The 11,923-nt window shown below is 47.1% G+C and overlaps 2 protein-coding genes across 2 annotated transcripts; one reads left to right on the top strand and one right to left on the bottom strand.

The window, feature by feature from the left end:
• Window positions 1-1,483: 1,483 nt before the first annotated feature.
• Window positions 1,484-3,627, bottom strand: LOC120849507 (uncharacterized protein K02A2.6). Its single transcript, XM_040221749.3, has one exon. The coding sequence runs from the start codon at window positions 3,601-3,603 to the stop codon at window positions 1,492-1,494; it is 2,112 nt and encodes a 703-aa protein (XP_040077683.2). The 5' UTR covers window positions 3,604-3,627; the 3' UTR covers window positions 1,484-1,491.
• A 6,073-nt stretch (window positions 3,628-9,700) lies between these two features.
• LOC115322192 lies at window positions 9,701-11,923 on the top strand. Its single transcript, XM_040221748.1, has one exon. It carries the CDS (start codon window positions 9,701-9,703, stop codon window positions 11,921-11,923), a length of 2,223 nt encoding a protein of 740 aa, XP_040077682.1.

The raw sequence follows: 11,923 nt of genomic DNA, 5'->3' as shown, positions 1-11,923 counted from the left end.
ATGACACTAGCTCGCCTCGCACCGTTTTGACCAACACAGTATCACCCACAACAAAAGACCGGTTAGCACCTCGCGACGCATCACTCTGTTCCTTCAGGTGCTGCTGTTTGTTTTGCATGGCTTTTACAAAATCGGGTTTAAGCAAAGAAAGTTTCACTCGTGGCTGTCGCTTCAAAAACAGCTCGGCTGGAGTGCGACCAGTGGTACTGTTTGGGGTGTTTCGATAGCTCAGTAAAAAGCTATCCAAACGTTCGAGCAAAGAGTGTTTCTTGCCACTCTGTTTCTCGTCTAACAATTGCTTCAGCAGAGTTTTTTTTGTGGTCTGCACGAGACGCTCTGCTGCGCCGTTGGAGGCAGCATGATAGGGTGGCGTCTTAACGTGCTTGATGCCATTCACCCTCATAAACTCAGAGAACTCATCTGAAACAAACTGAGGTCCGTTATCACTCACCAGTACCTCTGGTAGCCCATAAGCCGCAAATACACTTCGCAATTTGTCGAGTGTTTTACCAGTAGTGGTGGAAGACATGGACCACACTTCGATCCATTTCGAGAAAGCATCCACCAGTACTAGGAAGACATGGCCTTCTTTAGCAGCAAAATCCACGTGTACTCGTTGCCACGGCTTAGTTGGATAGCTCCATGGCTGTAACGGTACAGGTGGAGCAGCGTTCTGAACAGACTGACATACGCGACACTGTCGTACGTAGCTCTCGATTTCTAGGTCTAGCCCTGGCCACCATACAAAACTTCTGGCAAGCATTTTCATGCGGCTAGCACCTGGATGGTCCTCATGCAACAGTGCCAAAACCTGTGACTGCAGCTTTTCAGGTACAATCACCCTTGAGCCCCAGGTGACGCAGCCTTGCTCAAATGACAACTCGTCACGTCGTACATGGTACGGTTTTAGCTCTTCGCTACTTTGGGCAGGCCATCCATTCAGAACGTAGTTAGCTACGCGAGACAAGGTCAAGTCACGTTTTGTAGCTCTAGCTACATCTTCCGCGGTCAAGGGAGTACTGTCAAACAACAAAAGACACTCAGCAGGGTCGTCAGCTGTTGTCATCGGTCGTGGGAGTCTAGACAGAGCATCAGCCACCTCGACATCTTTTCCTTTACGGTACTTGAGTTTGTACCTATAGGCTGCAAGAATCATTGCCCATCTTTGCATTCGAGCTGCCGCTAGCGTAGGTACAGGCTTATCGTGCCCCAGTATCCCAAGCAGTGGCTGATGGTCTGTATAGAGAGTGAACTCCCTACCATACAGGTAGCGATGGAACTTTTTCAGACCAAACATCAGAGCTAGCGCTTCTCGCTCGCACTGCGCATAGTTCTTTTCCGCTGACGTGAGCGTTCGCGACGCGAACGCCACTGGGCGCTCTTCCCCTTCTGGTGTTACATGAAAAATGACAGCACCAATCCCGTACGATGAAGCATCACACAGCAATGCAATTGGCTTGTCTACGTCGTAGAACGTAAGAACCTGGCTGTTTACGAGCAACTGCTTCGTAGCAGCAAAGGCCTCGCTGCACTTCCGAGTCCACGACCACTTTTCACCTTTTTCAACAACCGATAAAGCGGTTCAGCTACGCACGAAACATTCTTGAGAAACTTAGCGTAAAAGTTTAGCATCCCCAAATACGCCTTCAGTTCCGTTACGCAGGTGGGCTCGGGCGCTTCTGTGATAGCCTTTGTCATTGCTTCTGTCGGGTAAATGTCATCGGCACTCACCGTGTGACCCAGGTAGGTCACCGAGCTTTGGAAAAAACGGCACTTGTCCGTTTTCAAAGTGACATTGTAGTCACGAAGTCGACGCAAGACGCATTCCAGCGTCTTTTGACAGTCCTGGGTGTCCTTTCCAGACACGATGACGTCATCAATGTAGCATCCCACATGAGGTATGCCTTTAAGCACCTCGTCCATGAAGGACTGAAAAATGGCTGGCGCACTGGCCACACCAAACGGTAGGCGTTGGAACTGAAACAACCCCATGTGCGTGTTTATAGTCAAAAGTGGTTTGGACTCGGCAGCCAGCGGTACCTGCTGATACGCAGCAGAAAGATCCAGCACGCAAAACACTTTGCCACCTGCGATGGCAGTGTACAGATCTTCAGGTCGCGGCAGTGGGTAATGGTCGGTTTTTAGTACAGGGTTGATCGTTACTTTGTAATCCCCGCACAACCTGAGTGATCCATCTTTCTTGTGAATTACAACTACCGGAGTCGCCCACTCACTGTGACTTACGCGGCGTAAAACCCCGCTCTTCTCTAGCCTGTCCAGCTCTTCTCCAACCTTATCGCGTAACGCGTAAGGCACCGGTCTCGCCTTGCAAAAAACCGGCGTACAATCTTGTTTTAGAACTATCTTCGCTTGATAGTTGTTCGTGACACTAGACTGATTAGAAAATACTGTCGGGAACTTGTTACGCAGCGCTTCTATTCGGTGTGAATCAGTTACATGCTCCAGTGACATGACGCTTTTCCAATCAAGTCTGAGCCTCTCAAGCCAGTTCCGCCCCATGAGCAACGGCAATTTCTTGCCTTGGTTATCGACGACGATAACGGGCAGTTTCAAAGTCTGGTTTTCGTATGTGACGGAAACGTCACATTGCCCTTTTACCGGGATTCGTTCACCCGTGTACGTTTTTAGGTTTACCCGAGATGGCTCACACTTGACATGAGGGAACACGGTTTTCGCAACACTTTCAGGAACAATTGTTACAGCCGCTCCTGTATCAATTTGCATGAAAACGTCCGCCCCTTCAACATTGACTTTCACTTCATAACCCGAACGCACCGTGTTAAGGCAGTGATAGACGTCCAGTTCTGAATCGTCCTCCGAGCAGTCCACTGCATTCGCGTTCTTGAGTCCCTTTTTCTCGTTCGAGCACACTTTTTGCAAATGGCCTAACTTGCCACACTTGTGACACGTAGCATTCTTGTACCAACATTTGCTTGCCGCATGCGCCCTTCCACATCTTTCGCAAGACTTCTTGCTTTGCTTGTGTTTTCGAACGTCACGCTTATTGACGTTATCTTTCTGGTTCGCTCTTATCTCGTTCAACGACGCGTCTTTGCTTCCGGCGTGTAGTAACGCTGTCTGTCGTGCCGCCTGCTCTTGATCCAATGCGATCTTGCATGCCCTTTCGAAGGTTAAGCTTTCTTCGGCGAATAGCGCACGTTGCGTTTCTTCGCGCCGTATTCCCGCCACAAGCCTGTCCCTCAGAGCATCTTGCAGAAACTGGCCAAAGTCACACTTCCTTGCCAAATGCTTTAGCGCTACAATGAAATCTTCAACGCTCTCCTGTTCCTCTTGTACACGTCTGTTGAATTTGCACCTTTCCGCTATGACCGAGCTCTTCGGGCTATAGTGGTTTTTCAGCAAAACTTTCACTTCTTCGAACGACTTATCTCCCGGTACTGCCGGTACGACCAAGCTTTTCAGAACTTCGTAAGCTCGAGGTCCTATAACGGTCAAGAACACCGCTAGCTTCTTTTCTGGTTTGATGTCGTTTGCGCTAACGAAGTGCTCGAAACGCTCTAAATACGAGTCAAAATTCTGTTGTTTTTCGTCGTATTCGTCAAGCTTTCCAAGAGGTGCCATATTTCGGCAAACCGACGGCGTACTTATCGGTTGCTGGCTTCCGTCCGTCGTGTCCGCTCCGTCCGTCGCCCGCTTGAGATGCGATGACTGCGCTGCTTTGGCTGTCGCTGTCCGTTCAGTTGGCCCCGCTCGTATGGTGCTCGTCTGCTGCCGTCTGCGACGCTTCCGCTGGGCAGCGCGGGTGCGTTGTCATTCTCGTCGCCAATGTGATAACTTGAGCAGACGACATTCCAACGGGCAAAGAGGGCTTCTTTATTGACCGTGCTATACTTATAGGCGCTTGTCACGTGACATTCGTGACCGGGGTGCGCACAGCCGATGCGCCGTGGTGCGCCGTGACTTGCAGCGCCACGCTGCTACAGACCTGTTGTAGCATTTTTCAGGACACAACTTCGTCTCAGGACTGTTGTCCTTGGCAAGCTGGGTATACTTCTTGGCTCCAAATGTTTATTTTGTTTGGGTTCATGATCGCACAGCGCGACACCCTACATGTCTCAAATTGAAATTTTAGAATTCGCGCCGACGTCATCCCGCAGCAAATGCAAGTTTCTACTTAAAATGACAAACAAAAAATTACTTCGTTATAAGTTTAATGTATATTTAGTATTTAAATTTGACAATTAATTAATACTATAATGTTTAGAAACGTTTATTATTTTCTTAAGTGCATCGGTCCGAGTCACCCTTGCGGGACTTGCGGGCTTGCGGGTTACACCACGTGACAATATAGTGTGAGCTGGAGTCTGTGGAGTGAGCAGGTGGGGTCAAAATAAGTTTTCAAAGCGCAATTTATGCAAATATTTTGCTATATTAAAATAAATAAATAAATCTTTTAACTATTTTTTTACTTCAGCAAACAAAAACAAGGGTTAAAATACGAAGTAATATAGTCACGTGATACATCCCCTGCGTCAGGAAGTCCGACGTGATAAACCGAACGTTCCAGCCGGAGGATAAGGAAGCGTGGAAGCACGTGGATGAACCGAAGCGGCCGAAGCAACGTTCGCGGGAAGTCTAACCGCCCGAAGCACGTTGCAGAGTCGAGAGCACTGATCTCTATGACAATTGCTGGATCGCGCTTCCCCGCTTGTTCGCTGCAGCGCAAGTGAAGCCACCGGACTTCACTCGCTTGGGATACGATTTGCCGTTTTTGCTAGCCTTTGCTGCGGTTTTCCAGCGTGCTGTGGACACGTTTTCTACTCGTTCGTCGTCATTCGCCGAAGAAGTTTTTTGAAGACTCTGTGTATTGTTGAGACTTGCCGTTGTGAACACGTGGAAAATTTTACGAAAGTGCAGTGTCGCAGGAAAAAGGCACAACGCGTCGAAAGGAAGGGCTGGCGGCGTGTTCAAAGCTTCCATGGCACGCCGAAGTGCCGTGTCTCTGTGCCTTCGCACGCTTGGATACCGACCAAGAACCGACGCCGTGTGTATGTGTCTAGCGAGTGCAATGTGCGTGAAGCTGTTCGTGCCTCTGGATCAGCGTCTTTTCCCCTCGCGGTTTAGGAACGAGCTTAATCCAGCGTCCACTAGCGACGGAAGATGGGGGGAAGGTACGTCTTTTTTTCGTCCTTAGACGATTTACACAATACCGTGCACAACAGCTCCTCATCACTGATCAGTGCTGGCTTATTATCAACCTACTTAATTGCACTTGACGTTTGAGCGCGGCTCGCCTAATTGTAATTGGTCAGCAGATTGCACACGACCATATCGGCCGCGCTTCAAAGATTTTCATTCTCGCCGTCTTGTACTTTTGCTTTCGAAAACCCCCTGGCTCCACAACGTTGCCCTATTCGTGCTCCCACGGAATCTATTAGAGTAGATTTGGGACATAGCCATGGTTAATATAGTACATAAGAACACGTACAGATCTCTCCCTTTTATTGATAGCAACTCACCGGAACAGCTGGACGATCCAGAACTCCGTGCCCGATATATATAAATGATCTAAAGGCTTCTACGCGCGACACACGTTCAGAATTTTGGCGCGGCGTCAATTCTTGACCGGTATCCAAGCGTGCGAAGGCACAAAGATGCATCACTCGGCGTGCCAAGGAAGCTTTGATCACGCCGCGACACCGGCGACACTTGTTTTCGACGAGTCGTACCTTTTGATACGGCTTCACGCTCATTGCACTCGCAAAACACATCCACACGGCGTCGATTCTTGGTCGGTATCCAAGCGTGCGAAGGCACAGAGACACGGCACTTCGGCGTGCCAAGGAAGCTTTGAACACGCCGCCAGCCCTTCCTTTCGACGCGTTGTGCCTTTTTCCTGCGACACTGCACTTTCGTAAAATTTTCCACGTGTTCACGACGGCAAGTCTCAACAATACACAGAGTCTTCAACAAACTTCTTCGGCGAATGACGACGAACGAGTAGAAAACGTGTCCACAGCACGCTGGAAAACCGCAGCAAAGGCTAGCAAAAACGGCAAATCGTATCCCAAGCGAGTGAAGTCCGGTGGCTTCACTTGCGGGAGCGGCAAGCGCGATCCAGATCAGTGGTCGAGAGACTCGAGACCAGAGCCGTATATGTAGAGAGTTTGGCCATTCGTTGGGAAGTATAGGAGACAAATAAAGCGGCGCCATTGGCCGAAAGCGGGCTGGGCCAGAGCCTCCTAGATAAGTGTACTATGCCTGTCAGCTCCGCCTTCAGGGCGGTACGCGTGCCGTGTACGGGTAAGTGGCGCCATCAAACGACTTCTGTGCTAAACCAAGGTAAGTGTAGCCAGGAGGCGCTGGTGCGGCGCGACCGCCGAACGCTTCGTCTGCTAAAACGGAATTTCGGCGCTTTCTCGGGCGGGGACGGAAACGGCGTGCAACGACTGTATGCAGGTGAGTGACAGAATAACTCTAAATAATATAATGAACATTAACGCAAATAATCACCGCGAAGCTACCATTTAGTGCTCTCACAAGCCCGGTAAATAGCGGCGCAACTGCATGCGCGACCCCAAAACAGAGCATTCTAGACGCGAAAACGTCCTAATGTTCCGTCAAACAATTTTCCAGAGAAGTAGCGTATGTCTCAAATAATTTTATAGCACGCCTGTATAAGAAAACTACGGAATGCTATATTTTGGTGGTTCAACTGTCATTTTAAGATTGCACATATACCAGCTCGGCTCTTGAGAAAATATAAAATCTGCCATACTCTCCCCTCGTCAAAACATCTCATGTCTTATATCGGTTTCATGTCTATGTCTCGCCTGCTTTCATCAGTTGCCAGTAGCACATAAAAAAAGAAATCATTTTCTTGCGCTTCGTACATTACCGAAATTTATACAGCGTACGTGGTCCAGATGTCAGACGAGACCTAGATAAATCTTTAAAAAATCGGATTTGCAAGCTACGACAGTGTAATTGCCCGCGGAAGTTCGGCTCGGTAGTGTATTTTATTTCTGAAAATAAAAAAAAAAAAGGAAAGACTTGACCCACTCAAAAAAACAAGCAAAGTTCTATGGGCCGACATAAGGTGAAGCCACAATCTTGTGGGCCACTGGGAGGTTTGGTAGACAAAAACGGGGGACGATATCAAGGCTGTCCCGTCCACGCTTTTGTTAAATCAAGCACCCCAATGGCCTACAACCACGGTTTCTTTTCTTTTTTTTTTTTTTTTAGATCGAGATACGTGGTAATTTATAGATTTTCCCTTGTAACTTTTGACGGAGGGAAGTATTTTTCTTGATATTTTAAGTAACTAAATTCACCACCTAGCCGAACTTGCGTGATAAATTACGGTGTTGTAGCTCGCAAATACGAATTTTTTGCGATTTATTTAGGTCTCATCTGACACGTAGACCACATATCAGTATGAGGATTAATTTAGCTTTATTACAGATGTGGTGACATTTCGTAATTTTAGAAGCCTGTTTGGAGCGAAAATAGTGCATATATCAGCACTGGTACGTGCTAGGCATCATTTACATACTATCTCCATAGGCAGGTCATCATATTGAAATAAATCAGCGTCATTTAGCGCTAGCATACTTGCTAATATATATATGACTACAAACACATATACGTGCCGAAAAACAAACTCCTGGGAGATAGTTTAAGGAAGTGGTCCAGTAGCTAACACGTTACCATTCTAAGAAATCAACCGAGAAAATCCAGCTTGAGTTTCGAAGCATTTATTCACAAACATTTGTGTACTTCGCAAGTGGTGTTAAATAAACCATTATAAAACAAAAGAACACTAACACCCCCCCCCCAAATTTTTTTTTTTTTTTGCCAGGCGATTTATTATGGTATCAGAAGACTATCGAATCAATATGTTGCTACAGCGTCACGTATATTTTTAATAAAGTTTAAAAAAAAAACGCAACAGCTTGAAACCGAAACCGAAACTGGACTGGGGAGTCTAGAAGTTTTTGTGCGACACAAGGGACAATAAGTGAGTAGACACGGACAAGCCCCTCTACTTCCTTCTGTTGCGCAACACTACTAGACTGCACCATGAAGCAACTAGGCCAACAAGTTTTAATGGACTGGGGAGGAAGAAGAAATATAGGAAGAGGAGAGAGGTGGCTGTGATACTTCTTTCCCCCCAAAACAACATATTTGCAGCTTTTTAGAAGCCACAAATAATGGGCATCATATGTCTTTTCCATTTCTAATATTGTGTGCCTGCCTTCGATGACGTACGACTCTGATCTTTGGTGGTTGTGTCTAAACCATAAAAAACGGCATATGGCCACAGAGAAGAGAGTAAAAGCGCGACTCAAACCGGCCAGTTCTCGATCGGAAAGAAAACAAATTTTGAGCAGCGAATCGTTTTCCGGGTAGTTGGGCTCTCATATGTAATGTACAAATAAAAACCTTGGCAAGCATAAATACACTGTCAGTGTCCCTTTAAACCTGTAATAGGTTCTGCGTTTTTGAATAAAGCCAATAAAAACCAGAAAACACTTGCCGATAAAAAATTTTGTTATTTATAAATTTTGTCAATTTAGATTTGTCGTAAAAACTCGAAATTTTTTGGGTCTGCCAGCTTTAATAAACCCAACAGGCCTTTATATCACCGTGGTTCCGCGAGCCAGCTTACGATTCACTTCGTTTTTAGTGTCAATTTCCAATTGTAGGTGTCAAAAAATTGCTGTTTAGTCTTTTGTAATAAAAATAAGCTAGCCTCCCTACAACCACAATCGAATATGTTTCACACATGAAAAGGCTCCTTTACTAAATTTGGAAACTGCTGCTTTCTACCTTTCATTCACTTCGGCTAGAAAAGCCACTCTGAATTTCATGTACCACAAACTAAAACTCCGAAAAACTCTGCATGCATTTTGCTCAGAAATGAAATCCAATACGCAGAACCCCAAATATGTTACAAATAAACACTGAACACACTCCTTTTACGACAATGCGCTCAGTTTATCAGTCGAAGTTCACATATGTAAAGAATGTTACACACAGAAGATAACAAAGCATTTAATTGCAGATACACGAGTGATCACTATTATATTCAGATAAGGAAGAGAAAAGGATGGTTTGGCCCTAATCATGACGTCCTATTTCAGGCATGACCTGCTGCATACCACATTGTGGTTCAAGCAGACGGAAGCCAGGTCAAGAAAGGAACTTTGCACTCTACGAAATACCATCAGACCCGGATGAACGAGCGAGCTGGCTACAAGCAATCAAGAGAGATGACTGGCTGCCATCAACCTACTCCATGGTTTGCAGTCGGCACTTTGTGCCATCCGACTATGTTGAGGGCAAACGCCGAAAGCTGAAGAAAGGCGCTATCCCAAGCATCTTTTGGAGCATGCCGCCTTCAAATATCACTAAGATGAAGGACGCTATCAGAAGGAAGTGCAGCACTCCATATTCATCAGAAGTTCCCAAGAAGAGGCAATGCCTGGACACAGGCAGTTCGCAAGTGACTGATGCGACATCAAGCTCTACACTGGACACTCCACCGACCTCCTTTCTGTGCAATGAAGGTGCTGAACGAATCCAAATCATCTGGACATCTCCAGCGAGCACCTTGGAGCCTCAAAACAGGCAGGCATCAGAAGTGCCAGACAGCAGGCCATGCCAACAGCCAGTGCTGTTCACCCATTAAGGAACACAGGCAAACGTTCGAAAAATGTCAGCACAACTAACCGTAGAGAAACGTAGATGGACCCGACGAGTCACCACCCTGCGAAACCAAGTGGAGAGACTCAAGAACACGGTTGACAGATACAAAAAAGACTTGGAAAAGTTGCGAAACCTGAGGGAAGAAGATGATGTCACAAATTTTCTTAACATCCGAGAACAAGCAAAGGAAAAGAACATATCGGCTATGTTTCTAGTCGACCAAGTAAAGAACTACCACAAGAAAAGCCCAAGGTGGACAGAACATACCATCCGTCACTGCATTTTGCTGAGACACATTTCTACGAAGGCCTATGAACACATAAGGTCTGAAGAGCTTTTTAAACTTCCCAGCAGGAACACTCTGCAAAGCTACATTGGAGCTGCCTCAGGTCAAACTGGCTTCAGCGACTTAGCGAAGGCTCGGCTTCAAACAGAACTACACAACCTGGCAAACACACAATCAAGGACATGCTCTCTCATTATTGATGAAATGCAGATCAAACAGAGCTTGCAGTACAACAAGCAGCAGGACGTCTTTGTGGGCCAAGTGGACCTGGGACCATTGACTGAAAAGACCAAGCAGCCCATCCTGGCAAATTCGCTGCTGTACTTTCTCATGAATGGGCTCAGCATTCCATACCGGATCCCTGTTGCCTACTTTTTTACCAAAGGGTTAACAGGGACCGAACTGGCCAAGCTTCTGCTTCATGTCTTGGGCAAGGTGGAAGACGTTGGCTTCAAAGTACTCCGGATTGTAACTGACAGTCACCGAGTGAATGTCAATGCAATGAAGCAGCTTTGTGGGGGACTCCTTACACATCATATCCTGCACCCAAATGACCCGGACAGGATTCTGTTCCTTAGCTTTGACTATGTTCACATCTTGAAGAATATACGGTCCCAATTCCTGGAACGCAACTTTGGAAAGGACAATGAGATCAAGTCCTTCTACCTCAAGAAGTTGTACGAGCTCCAGAGAGAGGCGGCTGTCAAGCCAGTCAGGTTCCTGAGTCGCAAACATCTTTTCCCTAGCAACATAGAGAAAATGAATGCCAAGAGAGCAGTCCAGCTCTTCTCCCCTGAAGTGACAGCTGTGCTCAAGCACCTCCAGGAACAAGCTGGCCATACGAGTGACCTACTGTATGCGGACGCAGGACCAACCATCTTCTTCATGGACTCTGTGTACCGCTGGTTCATTTTGCATGATACCAGTAACTGCACACAACACATACACCAACGCTACCCAGATGTGCGCCAGTATGATCACCCAGACGACCCTCGTCTGGAATGGCTCGAGTTTTCATTCCCAGCCTATCTCGAGCAGATCAAGAGCACGGCAAGCCCGTCACAGTTCCTGACGACAGAAACCTACGAAGCCCTTCTCTTGACAACATACTCGACAGTTGCATGTGTACAACACCTTCTCACCAAGGAGGAGTTTGGATTTGTACTGACCAGGAAGTTCAGCAGCGACGCCATTGAGTCCCTGTTTGGCTCATTGAGACGATCTCAAGGGTGCAATGACCAGCTTAGCGTTCGGGCTGCAATCTCAGGAATTGAAAAGATCCTGAAGACTGGTCTCATCACAGCTTCCCAGCAGAGCAATGTGTCACATGCTGCCTCGACCTCATCGGGTATGACTTCAGCAATTCTGTGCATACCACCAGCAGTGTCAGCTGCCACGCCATTCCAACTTCCACAGAGTGCAGCGGAAATCTTAGAAAAGCTGTCAGATCCCAATGTACAATACCTGCCAAGCCTCGAGCTGTCGGCGACAGCGCACGTTGGGGGCTACATTGCCCGTGTTGTACAAGAACACTTTTCATGCTTCTTCTGCATACCTCTTCTTACAAAGCCGAAGACAAACAGTGCCTTGCAAGATATCACAAACCACCTGGACCGGGGAGGCCTTTTGTATCCCTCAGATGAACTTGCCCACCTTCTCAATGTCCTCAGGATGTTTGCAGCGGATGTGTTGTCGTACAACCTCAGGAACTGGCAGCCCCTCGAAACTCTTGTGAAGTTTGCACTGCCAGCAGTGTATGACTCTCCTTTGCTGCTCTGCCCAACGAACAACAAGCCTCATCGCCGTGAACTGATCCATCTTGTCTGCACAAAGTTCTTGAGACCGCTCCTTGTTAACTATGCCTTCTGTCACACAGACAGGAACGATAGATTTAAGATGTTTGCACGAAAGCCTCTATCTCGGAAGTTTCAGAAGGTGAGGTAG

The sequence above is a fragment of the Ixodes scapularis genome, unplaced genomic scaffold (genome assembly GCF_016920785.2).
Source record: "Ixodes scapularis isolate PalLabHiFi unplaced genomic scaffold, ASM1692078v2 PGA_scaffold1__304_contigs__length_218370807, whole genome shotgun sequence".
NCBI classification, from domain to species: Eukaryota; Metazoa; Arthropoda; class Arachnida; order Ixodida; family Ixodidae; genus Ixodes; species Ixodes scapularis.
This window is presented reverse-complemented; position numbering and strand designations above follow the sequence as displayed.